Source organism: Gopherus flavomarginatus, chromosome 2, assembly GCF_025201925.1.
Source record: "Gopherus flavomarginatus isolate rGopFla2 chromosome 2, rGopFla2.mat.asm, whole genome shotgun sequence".
NCBI lineage: Eukaryota > Metazoa > Chordata > Testudines > Testudinidae > Gopherus > Gopherus flavomarginatus.
In genome coordinates this window covers 67,679,426-67,706,102 of record NC_066618.1, presented here as the reverse complement: position 1 = coordinate 67,706,102, position 26,677 = coordinate 67,679,426, and the positions used below count along the sequence as shown (strand labels likewise).

The following is a 26,677-nucleotide window of genomic DNA, read 5'->3' as shown; positions in this document are numbered from 1 at the left end:
ACCACACATCTACCCATCCTCTGTCCGGCAATTTTAGCCCCACCCAACCTTTACCCCACAGCCATCATTTCAGCTGCCCTCGTCCCCCATCAGTGCCACACGCCATCAGTTCAGCCCCACTACCTGCACCCCATTTGTTCAGTCTTTATCAGTTCAGCACCCCCAGCCTCCTCCCTTCTCAGTTCACATACAAATTTTAATTTTGATTTTGTTATGAATCTTTTACTTGGTGTAGTTTGACTGTGACACAAGCACTTTGTTGCCTTTCTGTTAAGGGCTTACTAAATGCATTTCCCCACTAAGGAGAGGGGAGAGACTTTGTCAACCAACCAGAACACACAGGGTTTGGCTTCAGTTCTATAATAGGGAAATCTGTGCCTGCTACACAGTGATTTTAAATTTTAGACCAAACAAACATAACAACCAGGGTAGAAGAATTTTCTTGTCTGTTACGAAGGAAATAAATAACCAGTTTGGTACAAGACCTGGAATCTTGAAACTGTTCTCCCACTCTATACTATAGGAATACAGAAGGGTTGGATTGTATATTAGTGTTTGCCTGGAGTGATGTTTTTCCCCCATACATTTTCTTGTTATACTTTTATTCACAATTGACCTCTGTATTTGTTAAGAACATGCTAGTAATCTTATATTTGAATTACTATTGAAATGCCAATTTAAAATATTGTTTGGTGGGGGAAAAAGTTGATTGTTTAAAAGGAAGATATTTATAATAAAAACCTTGTTTTTTGAGACCAAAGTGTAAAGGATCGATTGTAATGACATGCTACCTGAGAACAAGCAATATGCATAAGTGATGCCTATCTTTTTCTTGAGATCTTGATGATATTATTGCACTTCAACCACTATTTTGCTTTTATGTGATTGTGTACTTTATTAGGATTTAAGATAGGCACACTACACAGAAGCAGCGTTAGAGATCTGATCATTGTGCATCAATTTTGGAAATAATTCAGATTTTTTAAATTCTCGTTTCAGAACATTGAATATATGTTTGGTATTGTTGGTATTCCAGTGACTGAAATTGCAATTGCAGCCCAAGCAATTGGAATAAAATATGTAGGAATGAGAAATGAACAAGCTGTAAGTAAATATCTTGTGGACTAGTCATCCTTCCTTTTATTTTCATATTAGCTATATGTTTTACAGTTGAATCTCTGCTTTACAAATGCCTTTCATGGGCACCTGAAACACTCATTAAAATCTATGGTTTTGGTAACCAAGAGCTAGCAATAGAGACCCAAACTCAACAGGAGTGCAGTAACACAGAAGCTTAGCTTCATGCTTTTGGAACTCAGGAGTTCTGCAGAACTGGAACCTGAGGCTCTGTACTTGTTGGAGTTCCCAAGTCCTGCAGCAGTTTTAATCAGCCCTAAGATAGGAGTCATAAGTAAAGCTGTGATTTTTAGTTATGGAAGTCAAGGAATCCTTGACAAAGACCTCTGTGACTTCAGCCAGTGCTGGCTGGGAGCTGCAGGGTCCCCTGCCGCCTGCTGAGGCAGGGAGCTGTGGGGAACCCCTGCCTCTACTGGTGGCAAGGGGGGACCCCCACAGCTTGGAGCTACCAGCAAAGGGGGGGACCCTGGAGCTCCCAGCCCACTGGCAGATGCCCAGGCTCCCTATTTTGTCATGGATATTTTTAGTAAAAGTCAAGGATCGGTGTGACATTCTATACCTTGAGGGAGCGTACTGTAACCCCCATAATCCTCATTTTCATATAATGGTGATCTTACATATAAATCATGCCTTGTAAGGTATCAGGGGAAAGGTTATGATCTGCTGAAAGTCATTTCTCTATCCATATATGTATATTATTAATGCATATGAAGTTAAGAGAATTGTGTTGTATGTGGTCACTAAAACAAGCTGTGAGTTGGGGAATCAGCCAGATATTAGCTCCCCAGAGGCAACAGCAAGGAAAGTAACCAACACCCGGGCGGTGTGTCAAACAATCCATCAACAGCCATTGTCCAGCAAGAGAGCTGCAATGCAATGATTCACCTGCATGAGGCCACACGAGGGCAATTGCTCAATCTTTTTTGGAGAGACTCAGCAATGTCCCTCAGACATACATGGACTTGTGCTCCCCAATCACATGGACTGAGGGTATAAAATAGACAGAGTGGACACATATTGGGCCCTTCTCCTGTCCCCCACCTTCACTGAAAGCAACTAAGATGCTGAGAACAAGACAAGACTCCCAGCAGAGGAGACTGGCCCAGGTTTAAGGAACAAACCTGTATATTAAGGACTGCAGTATCCAGTGGGGTGAGAAAAAAAAATGCTTAATCTAGATGTTGCCCAGTCTAGTTGGGTTGAGAGTTTAGACTGCGTGCTTATTTTCTTTTCTTTTGGTAACCACTCTGACTTTCTGCCTATCACGTAAAATCTATCTTTGCAGTTAATAGATCTATTTGTTTATGCTACCTGAAGCAGTGCATTTGGTTTGAAGCGTTTCAGAGATTCGTCTTAGGATAACAAGACTGGTACGTATCAATTGCTTTGTTAAATTGATGAGCTCATATAAGCTTGCAGTGTCCAGTGGGCATAACTGGACAATGCAAATGGAAGTTCCTAGGGTTGTGTCTGGGACCAGAGATATTGGCTAGTGTCGTTCGGTTGCACAATCCAAGGAGCAACTACATGCCAGAGGCCGTGTGTGAACAACCCAGGAGTGGGGGTTCTCACAGCAGAGCAGTGTAAGACTGGCTCCCAGAGTCAGGGACTGGAGTGACCTAGCAGATCATCATCAGTCCAGATAACATCAGAGGGAAACGTCACAACCATTCATGGGTGTCCATGGATTTTTCGTTATTGCCTATGCCGTGTTCATGACTTTTACTGAAAATATCTGTGACAGAATCTTAGCCTTAGTCCTGAGTGACCTTTGTTTTACTGGTGAGTGTTCCTGGAGTTTGTGTTCCAGGGTCCCATTAATAGAAATTAGAAATGGAAAAGACTTATTAGGTCATTTGGTCCATCTCCCTGTACGTACACAGTTGTTCTCTCGAATACGTTTTCTAGTGTTCTGTGCACTGTAGTTTTAAACGTACCAGGTGATGATTTCAATCATTTCCTTTGGGAGACCTTTCTACAGTCTTACATATTTCACTGTCAGTTTATCCTCACATTTAGCCTAAATGTTCCTTTTCTTAATTTCATTCATTTTTCTTTGTTACCCCCCACCACCACTGCCCCATTATCATTAATTCTTAACACTTTGCAAACATTTGAAGGAATTATGCCCATCATTTCAAATTTCCTTTTCTCTGAGCTCTTTCTATACCTTTCTTGTAGAGGTGCCGATAGATGAACGTCTGATCCTGTGTTAAGTTGGGCCTTCTTTTCAATGTGATTAAGAAAAATGACTTTGTAGTGGATCACATTTCTCTTTCCATTGGTAGCATATTTGTTCTGTCCCAGTGACCTCCTGCACCAGCCACATGAATGGAGCACATCAAAACATTCCTTTTTGAGGAGCATTTCTGTTTCCTTATTGCAACTCTATAGCATAAACGTTAATGGGAGTCAGTTTAATGATTTTGCCCAGGTGCCAGTTAGATTTTAAAAATAAAATCTAAAAAATAATTAGATTTGCCAATTAAATAAATATTAAAGCCAACGGAATGATATTTGTTTAGGATAACTGCTTTTTATTAAGCTCAGAGAGTGATAACTTACTAATTTTAACACTGGGTTCTTCTCAGGTCAACTTGAAACTTGGACAGTATATCTCAAAACAGGAAACTTTGTTATTCTTAGCCAATCAACAAGTGTATTAATTCATCAAGAACCACATGGATAAATAATCAGTAGTTTTTTAGATCAAATATTCCGGTCATTTACTGAACACAAAATACACATGCAGTCTTGCAATTGATTAACATAGACCAGCGTTGGGGCCCAGCAGCTGTATCATAGAAGACTATAAATCACCAGGATTTCTTATTACATTTACTTATAATCATCACTTATCAGAGAGATACTAAAGGACTAAAATTTATTGCAGTTTAAGTGATTCTCCAGAGAATGAGGATGCACCTTGACTTAAGGCACGCTTATGAATGTACTCTCTGCTATTTCTGGTATTTAATTTGAAAGGGACTAGTTGAATACATCAAAAATAATGGACTAAAGTTATTGTTTGAGATGCGTTGAGGCCAATTTACTTTGATATACAAAGGAATAACAAGCATATAATGCCACTTAGTTGAAATACAAGAAATGGTTCCTTGAGGTCTGATTAGAAAGAGTGCAGATTCAAACAAGGTACTTTTCAGTTACTTACATACTAAAGAACATAGAGTCTCTGAATTGAAATCTCCCAACTTCTGCTCAATCCTAGTTACCCTTGGGATAGGGGAGAGCTGGCCACATGTCTGGTCCAAGTGTCTGGTAGCTCTTTATAGGTTCAACACCTTCCTTGGTGGGTTCAGAAAACTGAGGTCTTATCCACTGACCTCAGTTCTATACCTGGTTTTTGTGATTATTGAAGAGGGCTGACGCTCTTATTTCTATCAGACCCTTGTCATAGGGCACTGTTCTGTTTCTCTGCTGTTTCTGTAGATGGCATCAGTGTATAAGAAATTTATTTGATCCTTTTCTTTTTGGAGGCTTTTTATGTTTTATTCATTTCAGGGATTCTCTGTTAATCCAGACTATTAATTGGAATTAATTGTCCAATTTTCTCTTAAAACTAACTAAATTGTTTGCCCCAGTAACTCCAATTGCAAAGCTGTTCCAAAATCTCATTCTTTGATGGTTAAAAACTTTCTAATTTCAAGCCTGAATTTATTTATGGTCAGTTTATACCCATTTGTTCTTGTGCCTCATGTTTACCCCTTGATCTATTTATAGAGAGCGATCATCGGGACTGGATTAACTCATCACTGAGCCCTAGTCTAACAGACACTTCTCTACTCCTGGGGGATTCCGCACCAAAATATTTAAAATTCTGCATGCAGTATTTTAAAATTCTGCATATTTTATTTATCAAAATAATGCAATATAATCACTCTGGTTTCAATAGAAATTCAAACGAAAGTGAGGAGCACTGGAGGAAATCCCCAAATCCCCGCGCCTAATAGTAATGTAGATAGGTTTCACCCTTTATTTCTAGTTATTAGTCAACAAATATATGCAGTCATATGCTCAGTGTTACATCATAGGCAACTGAAGAGCAAGTGAGGACCAGGGAATCAAACTCACAATTTATATTGGCTACAGACCATCTCCAGAAAAGGAATTAGAAAACAGTTCAGAGAACGCATTTTGATAGGAATTTTTTTTTAGTCCAAAAAGTTAGACCAGTTATAATCCCTAAAGCAACATAAGCATTTATAAGGCCATACTGTCCTTTACAGCACTCTGGCAATGTAAAGGGGCCTTAAAACTTTTACACCTATTTTATACTCCTGGGGGAATTCACAAAGACAATGGGAACAATTCACTAAGCAGGCAGGCTACTGCATTCTGCTATGCCTGGGGGGATAGAGCTTGTCCCACGACTACCTCCTCAGAAACGCCCCGAAGCCCTCCTCCACACTGAGCATGCCGCAGTAGCGAGCGAGAGGGACAGTGTGTCTCTCTCACACACACAACTGCCCAGCGCCCTTTTCCCCCCTCCCACTGATTTACATCTTTACTGGCTGCCCTGGGCACCCGAACCAACCTGCCTATGCTGCCAGGAAAGGGCATGTGACTGCTTTTGCGGCTGCCCTTTTCTTCTCTGGCAGAAATCATTTTTCTGCAGGGAAGCAAAGAAATCTGCGGAGGACATGAATTCTGCGCAATGCACAGTGACACTGAATTCCCCCAGGAATAACTTCTCTCAACCGGGTACGGAGGAGCAGCCCCGGTAGTGGGGAAAGGGGTGTTTGGGGAATGACTCTACCCCACATTCACCGGCATCAGTGGCTCCCTGTTTCGGGTGTTGCGACCTGCCACATGGGGTCACAGTTTCACTCAAATTTGGCCCTGCTGCCTCGCCATCATTTTGGGGCATTTTTCACTTTTAAAAAATAGCTAAATTTCAAAATGAAAAGTCAAAATATTTTGCTTCAGCATGGTTAAAAAATTTTTTTTAAAAAAATCCATTTTTTTTCAGCAGAAATCATTTTGCTGAATTTGGCCCAAATTGTGAATAGTTTTGTTGCCCCAAAAATGTATTTTTCTGCAAATATACTATTTGTTGCAAAAATTTTGTTCAGCTCTAATATTTTAGTTAATATATAAGATGAGTGCAGTCACTGTTTTTTTTTGTTGTTGTTTTTGTGAAGAAAGTGCCTTGGCCTATACAAAGTTGGGTACAGCGTTCGCCATAAAATCTTTACAATTGCCATCACAATGATGTTCACAGTATTACCCTGTACTTAGTACAGGTAGCACTGGCAACGTTATCCACTTGAAAAAGCAAAACCTGTGAATATTTCAATCACTGTATCTGAAGTAGTATTTTATTTGCTGTTTTATTTTGCCACTCATTTAGAAAATATGTTGTTACCATGACACCCAGCTTCTGAGGTACAAAGATCCTTGTTAATGGAACACGCGCTCCAAATGTCTTCTGTAAACATTTGTACATCGACATGTTTTCAGCAGGAGGGGAAAAATTCATGTCACATTAATACTCAAGAAACTGATGACAGTTCAGTTACGTTTTTCTCATCTCCTTGTAAAACATTTATGAAATGTACAAACAGTAGAACATATTCTGCAATTATTTTCTGTCAAGTTCCCCAATCGCCATTGAGGAATACAAGATGTAAATGCTTGATGCTGTTATAGTAAATCCCATATGCTTACTGCATGACCAGTTCATCTGTGGCGAAAAAAGCAACTTAGATCTGGGCTCCTTTTGTATTTTTTTATCATGGCATCAAAAAAGAGTCTGAGGGTAAGGGAGGGGCATTTTGACAATTTTCTGAGCTCATTGTCCCAGGGAGCACTGCTGTACACAAAAGACTAGGCCAAATTCATCAGAGTCTAAGTTGTGAAACCTACACCTTCTCTGGCCCTTTCTTTGTAATTTACACTCCCTTGGATTTGTATCTGCTTACCAATGTATAATTTAAATCTCCTTACACATAATTTCTGAGTTTGGCTCACTGACTCTAAGGATATCTGGTTGGTGTGACTTATACCCTCCTGTTAATTGCCTTTCCTGTTTATGTCCCACTGCCAACCGCTTAGCCTCTAAGACAGTAGAAGTTCAGTTGGGAAGACCTGTTTTCCAACAGTTTCAGCTGATTAGGCCTTTAGGCAAAAGTGATCATTTTAATGTCTCCTATTTTAAAACCCATCTTACAGATTCTATTCATATAATATCCTGATGCAATAGCAGGCAAGAACACAAAAAAAGGAGATGTCATAAACCTCCATGACATGAATGAGCATGAGGAAGAAGAGCCTGGAGGGAAAAGGAGGATGCTTGTTTTTGTGTTTCTGCAAAAGGTTGTGTGTGGTCACTCAGCCTTTGGCTACAGACCCCTAGCTAAAGGGTATTTGCAGACCCTTGGGAATGTCACGTTTAATAGTGCATGCAACGCACCCTTACTCATGTCCCTTTGGAAGGGATGGCTATGGGATGTTACCTTCTCAGTGTAAGATTCATTAATCAGAACAATTCTTATGTTTAAGCTGCTATTTAATTTAAATTTTATGATTTAAAGTCTTGATATGTGGAGAGGCTGAAATGTGGATGTGTGTAAATAACTTTATGTTCTCTTCAATAGGCTTGCTATGCTGCCTCTGCTGTTGGGTACCTGACAGGAAAGTAAGCTAACTATTTATTTTATATAAACCACAGGAATTGTTTGAGCTAGAGCATTTTCTGTTCTGTTTTTGGAACTGATGTATAAGTTAAAGCAAATGGAGTAAGACTGTAAAGATAAAGGGTGCCTCTTTGAAATGGCACAAGAGAAGTGCATAGCTATATTTATATTTACACAGATTGAGTGCATTTACCTTCTGTGTATCATTTTGAATTTAACTTTGCATCTATTAACTTCCTTAACCTAAGAGTTGAGATTTAGCCACTAGTGAATTATCCAATGACAAATGGAAGTGAGCTCAGTGTGGAGGAGGAAGAGCTCAGTAGTTTGAGCATAGGCCTGCTAAATGCAGGATTGTGAGTTCAGTCCTTGAGGGGGCCATTTAGGGATCTGGGGCAACCTCAGTACTTGGTCCTGCTAGTGAAGACAGGGGGCTAGACTTGATGACCTTTCAAGGTCCCTTCCAGTTCTATGAGATAGGTGCGTCTCCATATATTATAGATTAGTTTACTGTTTCAGATAAAAGAACTATATGCTCAAAAATGCACCATCTCTGCTGGCTGATTTAGTTACCTCAAATAAGACTCTTTTCATGTACAGAAGCCCACCAACATTTTGTTTCTTTAAACTTGCATCTAAGTTAAAAATGGCCAAATGAATTTCTTTTCAATTTGGGAGAGGGGCACGATAATATCACTAGTATTTGGAACATGCATGGCATGTGACCCTGCTGTATTAATAAAAATTAGGTCAGTGATTAAGCTCTGCACTCAAAACTGTATAAGGTTAGCACTTACGCAAGCTGCGTGATATTTCGTGGAGATGCTGTCGTGTTACATAAATCTAGAGTGACAGCGGTTCACTACTGTATCAGCTTTGTTGTCGATGTGACTCACAATGCAGGAACAGTGACATGCACAAATTGAGTGGTGAAGTCTCACTAGGAGAGAGACAGTATTACCAGTCTTATTACTTTTTCTTATTACTTTTTTTTTTAACCTCCAAATACTAGTGCAACACCGTAAGCCCAATACACTCATATAAAAATAGTCAAAACTAAAGCTACCACCATTTGTTGCAATATGGGAGATGTGCTGTGTCTTTCTCTTTGTATGGGAGATCTGCTACACCTTTGTCCATTTCAGAGTTAGAATATGACATGAAATATTGATAGTTTGGTTTGTCTTCTCTGAATAAATGTTAATAAAGAGCCCAATTTTCTGTTTTGCCATGTAAAGGGTCTGTAAAGCTAGTGGAACTGGCCACTCTGCTACTGCCATAAAGTGTTCCAGCATAGCATAATGCCAGCGTAATGGCTCTGTGATGACTCTCCCCACCACAATCCAATAGCCACTGTTGTAGGGGGCAGGGCCAGATTGCTACCATACTCTAGCTCAGGGGTCGGCAACCTTTCAGAAGTGGTGTGCCGAGTCTTCATTTATTCACTCTCTCATTTAAGGTTTCGCGTACCAATAATACATTTTAACGTTTTTAGAAGATCTCTTTCTATAAGTCTATAATATATAACTAAACTATAGTTGTATGCAAAGTAAATAAACATTTTAAAACCCTTAAGAAATTTCATTTAAAATTTTAAATTAAAATGCAGAGCCCCCTGGACCGGTGGCCAGGACCCAGGCAGCGTGAGTGCCACTGAAAATCGGCTCACGTGCCACCTTCGGCACACGTGCCATAGGTTGCCTACCCTGCTCTAGCTATTCTGTGCTACAAGAATGGCCCCTTAAGGGCAGTTAACTTATAGCCAAGCATAGTTAGAGGCTGCTCTTACTAATGTTGAGGAAGGGCTGAAAATAGGGGAAGCACAAAGGTGTCTTTATGCCACCCTCCCTTGATCCGCCCCTCCTCGTTGAGCAGGATTCGGGTGGAATGGAGAATGTGGCCAGAGTGTTTAAGGGGACACTGTTAACTTTAAATATGAATTAAAAGGTGTTTTCATGTGCTGTTGATGCTCCTGATTCCCTCTGCAATTTTTTTTATAATTGTTTCCTTATTTAAAAAAAAAATCTGTCCTCTCTCTTGTCAGTTCCCTCCCCCCACCCCAAACACACACATGTATAAAGTTAGAGGATTGATTATAAGAGGGAAAGAGTGAAACCAACTAGACATAGTGCTGTAAAATTGAGAAAATAAACACATTCCTTTTTCCAGTTATAGTGTCTGTGTTACTTTTAACAACTGTAGGCTTAAAAAAAATCAGACAAAATGATATTTTTAGGTTGACACTGTCCCTTTAACTGTTCATATTAAAATTGTCTTGATGTAGGTTTATGCATGGAATTATTTTGTAAAGGGCTCAGTATTCTGTACACATCCTACCCTCCTCACTCTCTATTGAAGTCCTCCCGATGCTGTATATTTTAATAAACAATTTAAAATATATTTAAAACTCCTAAAATCTTAAAAAAATAACTAATTTAATCAGGTCCATCTGACAAAGAGATGGAGAGAGAAGGCAAAATGGTGAGAGAAAAGTCATAAATATAAGGCTAGTAGTGGTGACATTAAACAAAACATCTTCTAGAATACAAAATGTTTAGGATTTTAAAAGTGAAAAGAAATGAGACAGATTTCAGGGAGCGCAAATTCCTCACCCTAATATCCACCACTTACATTTCCATGTTCTGTGACGGAGACTCTTAAAAAGAGGGTAGCTTGAACACACAAACTCATCAGGCTGAGATTCAAGGAAATGTCTTGGATACTCCCCGGATCTACATCATTAAGACGTTTAAATATCAGCAGTGTCAAATCAATCCTTTAGAGGCAACCAATGCAGGAAAACCTGGGTGAGCACAGTATGATCATGGTAGCTCGAGCCAGGGACTAAACCTCCCACTGTCTTCCAAATACTAGGCTGCTGATGATGGAGCAGATGTGGTTAAAGGCAGTTACAATAATGGAGATTTTTGACCACCAGGGCATAGGTTATGCGGTCCTGAGCTAACTACAGCTTTGCAACCTGTGAAGGCTGCACTTGAAATAAACTACTTGCATACCATGTCCACATGTTTTTTATTTTTTTCATAAAGAGGATATGTTTAAAGGTGAATCCTAGGGCTGGTCTACACTAGAAAGTTAGGTCCAGCCAGCTATACCGCTTGGGGTGTGAAAAATTCAGACCCCTGAGAGATGTAGTTAAACTGACCTGAGCTCCAATACAGAGAGCGCTAGGTCGATGTAAGAATTCTTCCTAGCTCCCACCTCTCTGAGAGGGGGATTTACTACTGCAACAGAACTTTCTGTTGCTCTAGTGTCTACGCTGCAGCTGCAGCATTTCTAGTGTAGACATAGCCCTAGATTGCTAGTCTGCATCTTTGCCTCCAAGCACATCCATCCGTATGATGTAATTTGACTGTCGCTCTCTAAACGTTTAATATTCTTGAAGTTGAGCATTTGTCTAATTCTTATTTGTACTGTATTTGATCTGTATTTTTCACTTTCTTTCTTTCTGATCTATTTTGCCTCTAGACCAGGAATATGTCTTGTGGTTTCTGGTCCAGGTCTCATACATGCTCTGGGTGGGATGGCAAATGCGAACATGAATTGCTGGTAATGTACTACATATCGTCTTAAAAATTCTAAGTATTAGCACAATCATTGTCCAAACTGATATTCAGATTTTTATTGGTTTATTGCTCTTCATTGGAGATATTTCTACCTTTTTCGATACTTAATAAAAAGTTTGTCATAGGAAACGAGAAGTGAATTCATTTTTCTTCAGTACAGCTGATCTAGTTTAATTTTTCTCATTTTCAGAGGTGAAAAATCATCCTGCCTTGCTACATTATATGTTCTCTAAAATCCAGTTATTTCCTGTGTAATGTACCCGGATACATGTAAAAATCAAGATGGTAACCAGTCTTCTGTTACGGGTGCAGTGGGTAGAAGCAGCTCTGAATCAGAAAAGAAGCTTACAAATGCCTTTGGATTAATGACTTCCTCCCTTCATAGGTGAACAAATTGGCCTGTGTAATAACCAAATGTTTCTTTGGTTTTTGGTGCATGTTGTTGAACAGTTAAATGTTGAATTAAATGAAGATAAAAGTGTAATAGCAGTAATTTTTAACCCCACAAGTCTTCACTTCAACATGGCAACATTAATTGGCCTATGAATTAAAAATACAGTTGCTGAATGGTTATGTGAAACATTTTTGGTAGACGATCGCATAGCACTAGGTACATATGCATCAGACCATAAAGTCAATAAACAGCTGGCTGGCAAAGAGCAAATAGTGACTGCTTTAGAAGATTTCCAATGTAGGAAGCAGTGTTTGTATACGCTAACAGAATCACTTGATGGAAAGAAAACTTTGTAGTTTATCGGATAGGGTCCAAACTGCTTTTTACATAAGAATTGGCTGCAAATACTTGGTTATATATGAAGCTACCTGACCAAAAGAAATCCTAATGTGACTTTGCTTTTAAATAATTGATGAGTTTGGTCACTAGGAAGAAGCTTTCATAGCACTTTGGTTAATTTATAAGACATGTTTGGCTGATGTTTGCACTTTCCCTCTGAAAATCCAATTTGGCTGAAACTGGTTGTTGATGTCTGATTTAATCTTGCACAAATCTGAAGTCTTGGCAGAAGATGAGGAAGTGGATTATCCTCTAGTTTTACAGAAGATTTGATAGTATAGTGAGAATCCAATCAATCTGTACGCTAATTGACTAACCATTAGTCCAAGATGCTTATGTTTTTGTCCCGTACGTACAGTAGGTGTCATGGAAATAAATGCATTCATTCAGTGGTGAAAAATCGACACCCCTGAGTGCCATAGGTATGCCGACATACCCCTGATGTAGACACAGCTAGGTCAATGGAAGAATGCTACTGTCGATGGGAGAGGTGGAGTTCTTGAAGAGAGAGTCTGTGTTTACACTATGGGATTACAGCAGCATAGCGATGGCACTATATTGCCCATAATGTAGACATGGCCTGAATCTCTATCCCCTTTTTCAGCAGAGATACAGACCCTGAATTATTGTCCAAACTGCCCCTCCTCCCCATTTATTTATTTATTTATTTAGTGTTAGTAACTCGGAAATAATAACATACCTTAAACCTCAGCCTAAGCTTTTCTCACTGAACTTGGCTGTTCCTATGTTTTCTCTCCAGGGTCCCCTCTGTCCTAATTTCCTCCAACAAGAAGTGACTGTTCTAAACCTTTAATGCTCTGATTGGAATTAACTGGATCCATCTGCCCGCACAACTTGCCAGTATTTACCTTGCAAGGTTGTAACATCTGAGCATAGAGTCTGAGGGCAAAATCCTGGCTCCACTGAAATCCTATTACTTCAGTAGGCCAGGCTTTCATATTGGGTACATCTACTCTGCCCAAAAAAAAACAAAACAAAAACCAAAAACACAGTAGCAAGTCTCGGACATGGGTCAACTGATTTGGGCTTGCGCTAAGGAGCTAAAAATAGCAGTGTAGATGTTCTTACTCAGGCTGGAGACCAGGCTTTGAGAACCACCTTCCTCGCTGAGTTTCAGAGCCTGGGCTCCAGCCGAAGCTGGAAAATCTACACTGCTGTCTTTAGCCCTGTAGTGTGAGCCCAAGTCACTTGATCTAGGCTCTGAGACTCACTTCTGGTGGGTGGTTGTTGTTTCTTTGCAAATAGACATACCTTCTGAGAGTCTGCTACCCTGTTACTAATTGTTATGTGAGCTCTATTAAAGTAGACACTTAAGAAGCTCTTGTAAATTATGCTTATAAGAAGGAAAACTTTTAAAAATCTTCTTCCATTCAGAAAAAATATAATCCGTTATTAAAAATGATTTACAGTATTCCCTGTGTTTGTGTCAACATCATTTTGAATGCATGTAGTTTTATCATGGTGTAGCTGCAATGAAAGATTGTATTATTGCTCATGACAATTAGAAGATTAAACTACAGATAAGAGCAGCACTTCATAATGCTACTGTAACCTGTGGTTTCATCAGTGTTTCTTCAGCTTAGCTAAAGGTCTCATCCTGCAGACGCTACTGAGCATAATACTCAGTAATGTAAATAGTTCCATTAACTTTGATATTCTCCCTACCTAACCTGCTCTTGACTGCGGCTAGGCTGCTCACAATAGTAAGTGCTACTCTTGGTAACATTCATGGGATTATGCTCATAGTAAAGTACAACGAATTTATAGGGAAAAAATGTTTCTCAGGACTGTCTGGTTTTGCAAGATCCCAAAGCAGCAGCACATTTCTTCATGGCTTTAAAATGCAAAATGAAGTACAGGGGTGGTGGGGTTTTTTTAAGTGTAGAGTTTCTTTTTTTTTTTTAATCATTAGATTGCGATATTGAGAGACTTGTTAACATTTTTTAAAAGTCCTAGTCCTAGATGAAATTTGGAAAAGCTAAATGGAAGTGGCATAGGAATTGTCATCCTGAAGTGGGCCAATGATGTAACTAGACAGTTATCCTTTTTCTGATGCCAGTCTATATCTTTTATGACTCAGAGGGAAAGGAAAATACCACCACCCAACAAAACAGAACATCCTGAATAGTAAAAGTGGCTGTTTTGTATGCTTCAGATCTGTTTTTCATGGGGATTTTTATTAGAGATGAGACCAAGCTACAGTGTTCCAATCTCGGCTTTCCAAAACTTTTGGATCAGAAGTTTTAATTTGGCTCGCTGTAGAGAAGTGGCCTGCTTGTGAAATTAAGATTTAGATCCAAATATCCCCAGATTTCAGTGGTGGTCAGGATTGGAGTTATGCACTGGAGGCTCTCTAGTTTTGCCTTTTAAAGTGCTCCTATTATGCATACTCTAATCAACAGAAAGGATTTACAGAGGAAAATGTTTTTGAAGAAAAGTCCTGAAAAACTAATGGAGTGCTATGCTGGAGTTCACCTTACTGAAACAAGCAGATCAATCAAGTGGCCTCCTCATTTTAACTCCATCATTTCACAGCTTATAAAGTATCGTACTGACCTGGAAACTGAATGAACTAGTTTTCGTTCATCATGGGAGGAAGGCATTTGTAACTTACAGCGCTGGTTATAAGAATCTGTCCTACATGAAGCTATATTCCATGTCCCATATTAACATTCTCTTGTATACACTCTGTCTCTCTCATTCACTATATATAGAACTAAACTAATAACATGGACATCTATGGACATGTTAAAATGTTGCTCATCTCTCTGTTCTTCAGGTGCATTGTAAAAATCTGATGTGATAGAAGCATAGCCATCACTGTGAAAAATGTATGGCCAAGTGTTGCTGCATGTCTTATCTGCAGTGCAGGAGAGGGCTCTACACTCAGTGTCTGCAGCTCTCTAACCTCTCTTTGAGAAAGAGACTTATCTAGATTCCTTATTCTAATGACTGTGCACTGTGGAAGAAATGTAACTGTAATATCCTAAAGGATACTAAAAAGTTTACTCTTTGGCATATGAATGCTGTTTAGAGTCTGATATGAAGTGCTGATCACCCTCTACTCCTCCTGAGGTCAATGGAAACTGGCGGTGCATAGTATCTATGTAAGAAGCATTAAGCGATAGGCGGGATTGGGTTCTAAAATATATATCTTAAGAATCAGATTTTTGATACGTGTTTTGTTGTTTGTAGAGGGTTTAAGTTTACTTTTAAAAATTAAAATATTTTTTATGCTTGTTTCAGGCCTTTGATTGTTATTGGAGGTTCCTCTGACAGGAATCAGGAAATCATGGGAGCTTTCCAAGAATTCCCACAGGTACACAGATATATAACTTTCTGCATAAAGGCTTCAGGTAAATAAATGAAGGCAGATCTTCAGCTAGTATAAAGTGTCATTGCTCCACTGAAATCAGCTGGGGATCTGCCTTTTTGAGGTTATGTGAGAATTTGTAACTTACCGCTTTCTGGAAGACCATTTGTTTTTATCACAGCATGCAGAACACCCATTCATACCAAAGTAAGATAGAAATCAGCAGAACACTTCATTGAATCAGTTTTGGTGACTATAAAATAATTTTGTTTCCTGATAAAGATTCTCTTTCTCTGTGATAAGAAAAGTAGAGTTTGTCATGTCAAGTGCCTCTTTGTAGCGTGTTCATTACAAGCTGTTGTAAGCATTGATATCCTGTGGAATTTATTTCTTTAGTAAACAGTAAATGTGAATTAATCACCATGACACTTTTTTCTTTTCTTTAGAAAAAAGAATGCGGTTCTAGTAATATTTCCTTTTTTTTTCCCCCTCCCCCCAGGTTGAAGCTTGTAGGCTATACAGCAAATTTTCTGTCAGACCCAGCAGCCTAGAAACTATTCCTGCTGTTATTGAAAAGGTACAAAACAGTACATAGTAACTGATGGTTAGAATTTAGGCAGCTTCTCTTTAATTCCTCAAGTTTTGGAAATACTTGTTATCATTTAATTACCTAATTCTGCAAATTTACCATGGGCTTGTTGATTAGTTAAGTCACTATAAACACTTGGGAGATCTTTCCCATATGATAGTTCATGGAATAAGGTTACAAACAATGTATGGGCTCAATCTGACTCTCACTGAAGTCTACAACAATCTTTCGGTTGACTTCAGTGGGAGTTGGATAAAGCCTTAAAGACATTCTATGTGACAGAGGTGCAGGAGTTAGGAATGCCACACGTGCAGCTTCATCTCTTCAGTTTTGGCTGTGAAGAACTATTGCTAGATGTTCATATTGTGAGATTTAGGTTTTCCACAGACACATCCTTATCTTAGCTCTCCAGGATTGGGTTTGAAAAGTCTCGTGCCACTGCTGCAGCACCACATTAGCTGTGTCAACTTAAATCCTGTCACAAGCAATACTGTTTCCAGAAGTGCCAGTTCAGCACAGTAGCATCTATGGAACAGGAGCACTGGTGTCCTAAGCAGGGCCGGTGCAAGGAAGTTTCGCGCCCTAGGTGAAACTTCCACCTTATCCCCCGCCTCCCCCTACAGCCCTGCGGCAGCCCCTCACCCCCCCCCCACCCTGAGGCACCCCCCGGTGGCAGTTCCCCTCCCCCAGGGAGCCATGCATCACCTCCCCACCCAAGCTCACCTCTGCTCCACATCCTCCCTGAGCACACTGCCGCACTCTAGTTCTCCCAGGCTTGCGGCACCAAACAGCTGGTTAGCGCTGCAAGCCTGGAAGGCAGGAGAAGTGGAGCAGCGACAGCACGCTCAGGGAGGAACCGCTTTAAAAAAAATTGGGAGCACCGCTTTTTGGTGCCCCCAATCTTGGCGCCCTAGGCAACTGCCTAGTTCGCCTGAATAGTAGCACCGGCCCTGGTCCTAAGTAATAAAAGATGGAGGCTTCAGGGATCATGGTACTTTAAACAGAAATTCAGCAGGAAATTTCGACTTCGTAACTGCTGATTTAACAAATGATAGTGTTGCTGTCTCAGTGTAAATGAGGCAAAGCATTTACAATCCAGTACCTTCTGTCCACTGACTCACTTTATCTGGCTTAAATGGGGTGGGAGGGAATTTAAAAAGTTAACAAAACATAAAATGTTAGGTTAAAATAGCCCATTATAAATCGTGTCCAGGAAGTTTTACCTGCAGGTGCATAGGGAATAAGACAATTCACCTGCTTCATTACACTCTGATTTTTTTATTTTTTTTTTAAGTATCAAGATTTTTAAGAATTCTCTTAAACAGTGATTAAAGTAGTGCTTTTCTCTTCTCGCAATAAATCTAGGCAGTGAGGTGCAGTATCTATGGTCGCCCAGGTGCCTGTTATGTTGACATGCCAGGAGACTTCGTAAATCTACAGGTGAACAAGAGCTCTGTCAAGTGAGTACAAGTTACTTGCATGGGTGATGTTGTTAGATATGGAGTTTTTCCTACGTGATCTTTTAATCCATTGGTCATTGCCTTTAGCAAAAAAATCTGTTTTGAAGTAATAGTTCTTTTTTCTTTTTAAGGAAAGGTTGCACAACCTACCACAGGGGCTTGAACACATTGAAATTATATTACTTCCAGTCAAGCCTGTGGAGGTAGTATTCTATTATGTCATGCAGGGGTGAATTTATAAGAAGTAAAATATTATGACAGTATTATTATGCCATTATGTAAAGCAGTGGTACATTCTCACCTAGAATACTAGGAATATATAGGAGAAAGAGATGAGTTCAATGATAGGCGATGAATTACTAGGAGACATTGAAAAATATTACCGTATATGCTTGTTCATTAGCCCGTTCCTTTATAAGCCGACCCCTCAAAATGGATAGGTAAAAATAGCAAAAACTGTATGACCCTTTCATAAGCTGACTCTATATTTCAGGGGTTGGAAAACTTTGGCTCCCGGCCAGTCGGGCTAAGCCATTGGCGGGTCAAGACGTTTTGTTTACTTGGAGCGTCTGCAGGCATGGAGCCCCTCAGCTCCCTGTGGCCGCGGTTCACCATTCCCAGCCAATGGGAGCTGAGGGAAGTGACGAACAATGAACCGCTGCCACGGGGAGCTGAAGGGTCCATGCCTGCAGATGCTCCGGGTAAACAAAACGACAATGTATTAGATATTCAATTCAATGATTCCATAGATTTTAAAATCATCAAAATTTGGTGTAGACCTGTTTATAATCCGACCCCCGCTCTTTGATGCGTCACATTTTTACCAAAAATATTCGGCTTATGAACGAGTATGTGATTACAGGGACCGTTTACATTAGGGAGGAGGAAAGCACTTAAGCATGTACTTAGCCCCATTCTTGTTCAGGAAAGCACTTAAATACATGTTGAAGTCCCATTGACTTAATGGGGGTGGCATCTGAATGGCAGGTATTGTGTTAATTGAGGCACTCCTGTGATATAAGTGCTAGGTTTTGCAGGCTTATATGGGGACGTGGTAGAACCTGCAATTACAAAGGTGGTAGAGAAGGTTTCTGTTGCATTCCTCTTCTTCCGCTGCCCTCTACAGGACAATTGCAGAAATCTTGAACCTTTGGCAGACTTCTCAAGAAAATATCATTTCTTTTATGAAAAGCAGTAGGGAGGAAACTAGAGTGGGCAGCCTTTGCAGCTGTTTTATTGCTATCATGAGTCTAAAAGAGGGTTTATGCAGAGAGGTAGCTGCCCACATGTGAGAGGGAGGAAAGGAAAGCTTCAGAATGCAAGGCTTTGCCAAGACACATGATATGATTTAAAATTACTATGTATGTGTTAATAGAAATATGCATAGGTTATTAGTTCACAGTGTAACGCACATATAAAATAAGACGATATTAAAATTAAGGGTTTTATTTTTGCAGCATGCTAAATATTTTGCTTCTTCTATGGAGTGGCTTGTTCTTAGAAAAATTTGGTTTGAATATGATGACCAATTTAAATTTTGTTTTTTAAAATAAATTTGCTGTTCTGACAAATACCATGAGCTGATAAATTGTTAAATACAAACTCTGTTGTTTTACAGTGAGTGACTTATTTTACCTTTTGAGAATTGCTTGCTTTGCATTGCATTTCCTTGAAGATGCTAGCCTATCTGTCTTCCAGATATGTTAAGTGCTGTTTGCCACCCCCTGTCTGCACAGCTGAGCACTCTGCTGTATCTGAAGCAGCATCTATCCTTGCGCATTCCAGACAGCCTCTCCTAATCATTGGCAAAGGTAACATGCTTTGATGTAGCTTTGAACTTTTCCAGGTGTTGGAAAGAATAGTGACACAAGTACTTATCTTCTTAAATTTAAAACATCTTTTTTCTTTTCACTGTTTATAAAATAGCATCTTTAAACTTGGAACTAAAATCTGTTTTACTACTGGAATAATTGTTTCCCTCCATCTTGAATGTATACTGGCTTGCTCTAGATTTTCCCTTTATTTTTTCATCTAGAGTAAGTCAGGACAATACAATACACTGAATATATATGGAAAACAAATGGGTAAATATTATCCTGAGCGTAAAGCCTGTTCCATTCAAAACTTAAACAAACCCTGTTTGTCACACTGTAAAAGTGTCTTCTCTGACGTATACCTGTCTAATACTCTTGCATTCTACTGGGAGAATCATGACACCGAACCAAAGTGATCTTTATTATTTGATTTGTACTCACTGAATGTGCCAGACTACCAGACCTAGATTGTGAAGCCTACTCTGTAACCATACTACAGCTGCTGCCGCCATTGCTATATTACAGACTTTCCACTACACTGTGCCAGTACACTTCACCTCTAGATCAGAAATGGTCCCTCTATGGATCAGAGGGTAGTTCAGACTCCGTGCCCATTCAGTCATTTTGCCTCTCTTCTAAGTGGTCAGCAGTCCTGATGCTTTTTGTGATGAAGACACATGTCCAGCAGGAACTGAACTGAAACCACCAATTTATTTAATAAAGGCCACTGAATTGCTAGCCAGTTACTAGAGAGCTGGCTGAATATGAACAGGTGAATGAGAGATGAAAGGCTCTGATATCGGAGAGATAGGCTCTATATTCTCTCATAAAGAGAAATTGAAGAAAATTGGATTGTTTACTCATAGAATGGAGACAAATACGTGACATGATAATAGTATATAAAATAGCGAATTGTATAGAGAAGGTGAATTAGGAGCATCTCTTCTCCCTAGCCTGTAACACAAGACCAAAGGCACATTCAATGAAATTGAATAGTGGGACATTTGAAACTGATGTAAGGAAATACTTTTTTCCACATAATGCATAATTAGATTGCAGAACTCGTTGCTACAGGATGTTGCTGAAGCCAAAAATACAGCAAAATTCAAAGAGAAATTGGACATTTGTATGGATAACACGCATATCCAGAGTTGTTGTAGTTTAATGCTAGCAAAAAATTTGCCAAGGATATAAAACCTCATTCTTCAGGTTTTAAGCCAATGACCTTCCTTGGGGTCAAATTATCCCACATCTGCTTATTATGGGATTTCTTGCACCTTCCTCTGAAGCGTCTGATGATCACCCTTGTCAGAAACAAGGTATTAGGCTAGATGGACCACAAATCTGATCCACTAGCACAATTTTTATGTTCTTCCTACCAATCACCAGTCCTCTAAAATTGGACTTGTTTTCTAGTAATCAAGGTCTTGCAGATGACTAAATAATCAGAGAGCTTTTGTTTGCATGTCCATTCAAGTGCTTAGGAGATGGTCAGTGACTAAAATCCAAGAGAGACCCTAAAGTCACTTATCAAAATATCTTAATTGCAGTGCTTTCTATTGTGTATGCTAAATATCTAGAACCTTATTTCCAAGCTTCAGTCATTGGGAGCCCTCATAATTCCTGTTAGGTAAAGGTGTCTTTTTAACTGCTTCAGTGTAAAGCATGACACACACATTACTATGTTGCCCACAAAAACACAAAGTTAAAAGGCCAGTACTAAGGTTGCAGAATCAAGTACTTAAAAGAAATGCCAGAATTAAGATTGCCTGTGCATCCTTAATTCAGGCCCCTTGTGTTTGTGCATTACATTTGTTAATTACATACTTTTTTTTTTTTTTTAAACATTCATTCAGTGCACAGGACGGGCCTGGGAATGAATCAGGGTTGTGTAGTGAAGAAGGCCGTTATCTGTAGGACCCTGGCCTCTTTTGTTGCAAAAATTGGAAGGTGTGTGCTGAATGAGGCAGGGGATTGCAGGAAGAAAATGGAGGGTCTCATAATTAAGGCAGTTGAATGCTACCCTGGGGAGCTGGATTCTATCTCTGCCTCTTCCACTGAGTTCCTATATGATCCTATGCAAGTCACTTAAAGAGAATTTTCACAGATGGTCAATAATTGTGCCTGACTTGAGATTCTGAAATCTGATTTGATAGGTGCTGAGAAATTACAGCTGCAGCTGAAGTCAATGGGAGCTGTGCTTTGAATGTATGAATGTATATACTCTGGAAAAAATGAAGTCCCCAGTGCTACGAAGTGGGCACCCAAAATTAGTGGATACTGTTGACTTTAAATGTCTGTGATCTCAGATACCAGTCTTTAAAATCAGAATAAAATCTTCATCTCACTGTGAAAATAATGTTTGTGAAACACTCAGATACTGTAGTAACAAGCATCATAGAAAAACCCATTGGGAAAGTAATCTGGTTTCAGAGCCTGGCTTGAATAATGTACAGTTAATAAGGACTAGGGCCACACATTGAACAGTGAGGAGAAAATAAAGGAGTGCATTAAGTGAGCACCATCAATTTTGTGCGCTGACTGAGATCGGTGCGGTGGAAAAAATAGTTTGTGATCGTGTAGTTAAATACTTCATCGTAATACATATGTGTTGGGGTGCTGAATTAAGGCTGTACAGGCAACATTAATTGTGGCATTTCCTAACTTTCCAGTGCTTGACCTTGCAGCTGTAATGTTCTTTTAACATAGTTTTTGTGTATGTAATTTCCTAAGTATTTAAAAAAAACAAATTGAAAAACAGAAATTCCATCATGATATCCTGTTGACGTGCGCCTGGTTCATAAGCAGGGTAAGAACCTTTTAGATCCACCGCACAGACCTCTGTCATTTGAGCTAATGGAATAACTATAGCAGTAGTAGATTATCATCCTCTGTGTGGACCAGATGAGAGACACAATTTGCAGTGGATTTCACAGATGCTTGTTGGCAGCAGAGGAGTGATGAGACTCGTGAATCTTAGGTTCCATTCCAGGCTCTGGAGAGGAGTGTGCTCTAGTAGGCACAGACTCTTCTACTTATACATTCCAAGTTTTTGACCCCTTCTGCCCCATTCATTGCAATGTGACTGTGTCCCAATCCTATCTCTTCCCCATGCCAAATTTCCAGTCCCTGATCCAAAGCACTAGAACTTCTCAGAGAAAAGATTGTTTTGCCAATGGTGTAAAATTCTGGCAATGTATTTTTCCCCAGCCTCTTTCTCAGAAACAGCTAAACCATTTTGGTGAAAATTTTTCTGAACGCATTCTGCCTGTGGCAGACACCTGCCATGAAAAGGCTCAGCCAAACAGTTAAAAGTTTGGCAAGTTACAGGCAACTGAAAGCAGGGTTTTATAATGGGAAGTGTCAGGCAGCCTTAATAATAGGGAGTGCTACCAGCCCCATCTATATAATACGTTTTTTTGGGTTAACTGAAGAGTATATGTATCCTATATGTTCAGAGATCACATTGTTCTCCTGTTTTAGAGAAACATTTAAGCATATATGTAACTTTAAGCACATGAGTATTTCTAAGTCAGTGGGACTATTCACTCACATACTTGAAGTTAAGCCCTTACTTAAGCACCTTGTTTAAATGGGGCTATGAAAAGGCATAATTATAGATCACATGAAACCATTCTTTGTACTTTGTTTCCTATAGGAGCTGCTTATTCACGTGCTGAAAACAGCATCAGAAAGTTGGTAGACCAATGTGGGCTACCATTTCTGCCTACCCCAATGGGGAAAGGAGTTGTTCCTGACAACCATCCAAACTGTGTAGCTGCAGCCAGATCCAGGTCAGTATAAACCAAGGCTTTGCTTCCAATCCTATCTTCTGGGAAACTAGTAGGAACATACCATTAAAGATGCATCAAATTGCAACATGTTACAAATACTGTGGAAGGCCTAATGCAAAAAGCAAAAAAAGTTTGTTTTCACATTTCATGCCATTTTATGGCAGTGGATAAAGCCAGTAGCTTTACACAGCTGATGTCAAATACTGCTTAGAACTGAGTCCAGGGTGAAAGCGTGGGAGTCACTAGAAATTTTTGGCAAGAGCTAAGCTGAATTCTTTTGAGTTACGTTTTGTTGTATAAATATTAAGCCTATATCAGACAATATAGTAGTTTATAGCACAGAATGAAGTACGTAAACAAAGTTAAATTACATGTAGCGGAAAACTACTGGCATATTCAGTATGCTGACCTTTAAGGCTATAAAGTGGTACATAAAATGAAGTATCACAATTCAAATTTTACTTTATGCAGCCTCCTTTTATAGCATTTGTAGTACATTCCAGTTTAATTGAACTACCGTCTCTGTAAAGCCTTTAATTGGATCAAAGAGACCTATATTGAAGATTGTGTTTTTAAAAAAATAATTGTAGTCACTGACAAATTAATGTGAACTTACTTATAGAGCACTTGCAGGTATGTGTGTAGGGTGGTCTTACTTTGCAGTTGAAACTCCTATATACTTAAACTTAAACGAAGTTGTGTGTTGAGCAAATATCTTCATCATTGTAGAGTATGTTATTAATAAATCTGAGAATTTAAAAACTACACCTGAGGTACTTTGCTCGGCATCTGAGCCAAATTGGGCATACACACCAGAGGGCTTAATTAAGGTTACATGGTCAACCTTCATTCTGGTATTTTCTAACTTTTGAGTGCTTGATTTTGCAACCTCAGCGTTCTTCTGAAGTAGGGTTTTTGTTCATTTGTTTTTTGTTTTGTTTTTTGCTCTAATAATTACTTTCACAAAATGAACACTGTTTTAGAAAGACCTTAGTGCTTTATTTGGAAATTCAGAAAATCTTCTGCTTATATAAACCAAGAGACAGCTGTCTATATAAAAGATTTTTTATCTTGCTGAGCTAAACAAATACCGACAGGAGGGAAGCAATATGTGGTATTGTATTCTCCTAAATGATAGGGGTGCTGTGCTATCTGGAACTATTACCATTTTTGAAAAGCAATTAAATACAGTAACTCCTCACTTAAAGTCGTCCCAGTTAAAGTTGTTTCATTGTTACGTTGCTGAAAGTTGCACAATGTTCCCTTATAATGTTGTTTGGCAGCCACCTGCTTTGTCCACTGTTTACAGAAAGAGCAGCCCACTGGAGCTAGCTGGTGGGGGCTTGGAACCTGGGTGGCCCGGCAGCCCCTATAAGCTCCCCGCTCCCCTCAATTCCCTGTGCAGCAGCCACCCAGGAGGCTATCAATTGCTGGCAGTTCAACTGTCCCTCGCCCTACTGCCATGTGCTTTCCTGCCCTCTGTCTTGGAGCTGCTTCCTGGAGCCTCCTGCTTGTTGTGTGGGGGTGGGGAAGAGGGGAGCTAGTGTCAGGGTGTTCCCCCTCCCCCCTGCTCTTGCCCCCCACTTACGCCATCTCCATAGAGCCGGGGGGGACGTAACAGGGCTCAGGATGTCAGGAGCTTACTAGCAGCACTTGCTGTCTCAACTTGTTGATCTACTTAAAAAGACAATCTACTTAGAGTGGAGTCAGCATACTTAAAGGGGCAATGCGCATCTTTCTCTCTCACACACAGGGTTTGTGTCTTTGTCTGCCATGCTGTCTCCCCTCCCTCCATTTGTACTGCCTTGTAGAGTGTGAGAATACATTAACAACAATGTTAACCCTTGAGGGCTCAGCCGAGTGCTGGTTCATCATTTAACAGGAAGGCATTTCCTGGGAAATATCCCACCCTCTGACTTCACCACCTCAACCAAGCTTCACAATCCTCATTGCTGTGTACAGTATTAAATTATTTGTTTAAAACTTATACTGTGTGTGTATGTATGTATGTATGTATATGGGGGGGGGGGGTGAGAATCACCAGACAAAAGACAAAATATATGTATCTATACACACACACACACACACACACACACAGTCTTTTGTCGGGTGAAAAAAATTTCCCGGCAATCTAACACCGCCCTTCCCCCCCCCGCCTCGTTTACATTAATTCTTATGGAGAAATTGGATTTTCTTAACATCATGTCGCTTAAAGTCACATTTTTCAGGAACATAACTACAACGTTAAGCAAGGAGTTAATGTATAAAAATATTTACATTTCATGTTTTTCTCTTGTTTTCCGTTATTAGGGCATTGCAGCATGCTGATGTAATAATATTGTTTGGTGCCAGGTTGAACTGGATTTTGCACTTTGGACTTCCTCCAAGATTTCGACCAGATGTAATGATTATCCAGGTAATCTAGGAAAATAATTTGAACAGCACGTTCTGTAGGTTAGCGCTCTCTGTAATAGCCTGCTCTTTCATGTGTAATCTGTCATATTGACAGTGCAGTACAATGCATGTGGTCACTGTAGTTCTCCAAAATAATTACTTGTATTTGTTTTTAATTCCCTTGATATTTTCAAAATCAATATAATGTTATTCCGAGCATATAGGACTTGATGCTGCTCCCATTGAATTAATGGCAAAGTTCCTATTCAGTGCAGAAGCACAGGGGTTAGGCCCATAATGTACATGTACCATGTATAGGACTACAGTTTCCTTGATCAGAACCAAAGAGTTTTGAAATTGTTCATCATAATGGACGCCTCTCTCAATAGGATCCTTTAAAAACATTGTCTTGTATTTACAGTCAAAGCAAACAAGATCTTGCTGCTCATTATCAGAGCCTGACCACTTGGGAACAATGAGAGTAGTGGAGGAAAGGCTACTTAACAAATGAATACTTCTGGCAAGCTGTCTGTGTTAGGAAGGGTACGACGTAAACACAATTTTACTCCTCCCCCATTTCAAAATATTATAAACCATGTGTCCAAGGGCAACAATCAGTTTTGCTCTCTGATTAGCTGGCTTTCAGTAGTCTGAAACATAATTAGTCTCGTCTGGTCTCCAAAGGTGTCTAGCTTGTGCTCTTCACGCTAGTACTAACAAAGTTTTATATATAGTACTGTGTGTCAGAGGTATAACAGAAGCAGTAAGTCGGTGCTAAGGGTACAGATGAACATCTGAAAATGGGAATGTTCAGTAGGTTTTTACTTGGAGTAAATCATCTCCTGAATAGCACTTCCTCTAATCTTTACTGGAAATTACTCTTAGAGCCAAAGTGAGGACTAATGAGGTTGTTAGAAAATACTCTTCTATTTTACAGTGTAAGGAATATTTTTAAGTCAATAAGACTAATTGATTCAGTGTTCTTTTGTCTAATAACTATTTTTTTAAAAAAAGGTTGATATTTGTGCAGAAGAGCTGGGGAATAACGTGAGACCTGCGGCAAATTTATTAGGTGACATAAATGCTGTGACTGAGCAGGTAATGTACTGCAAGGTGTCT

The 26,677-nt window shown here is 39.6% G+C and overlaps 1 protein-coding gene across 8 annotated transcripts in view; it reads left to right on the top strand.

Moving 5' to 3' along the window:
- Positions 1-26,677, top strand: part of HACL1 (2-hydroxyacyl-CoA lyase 1) — a 34,115-nt gene that overhangs the window by 1,495 nt on the left and 5,943 nt on the right. For 2 of the 8 annotated variants that reach the window (XM_050942895.1, XM_050942892.1), the window contains exons 2-11: positions 1,000-1,104; positions 7,755-7,795; positions 11,283-11,363; positions 15,441-15,513; positions 16,007-16,084; positions 17,462-17,556; positions 19,255-19,367; positions 23,029-23,164; positions 25,475-25,580; positions 26,573-26,656. In XM_050942895.1, coding sequence (XP_050798852.1) covers positions 1,000-1,104; positions 7,755-7,795; positions 11,283-11,363; positions 15,441-15,513; positions 16,007-16,084; positions 17,462-17,556; positions 19,255-19,367; positions 23,029-23,164; positions 25,475-25,580; positions 26,573-26,656 — 912 coding nt within the window. Of the gene's footprint in view, positions 1-999; positions 1,105-2,422; positions 2,508-7,754; positions 7,796-11,282; positions 11,364-11,570; positions 11,766-15,440; positions 15,514-16,006; positions 16,085-17,461; positions 17,557-19,254; positions 19,368-23,028; positions 23,165-25,474; positions 25,581-26,572; positions 26,657-26,677 lie in introns of those variants that run through there. The other 6 variants (XM_050942897.1, XM_050942899.1, XM_050942894.1 and 3 more) reach the window with 6 other exon arrangements.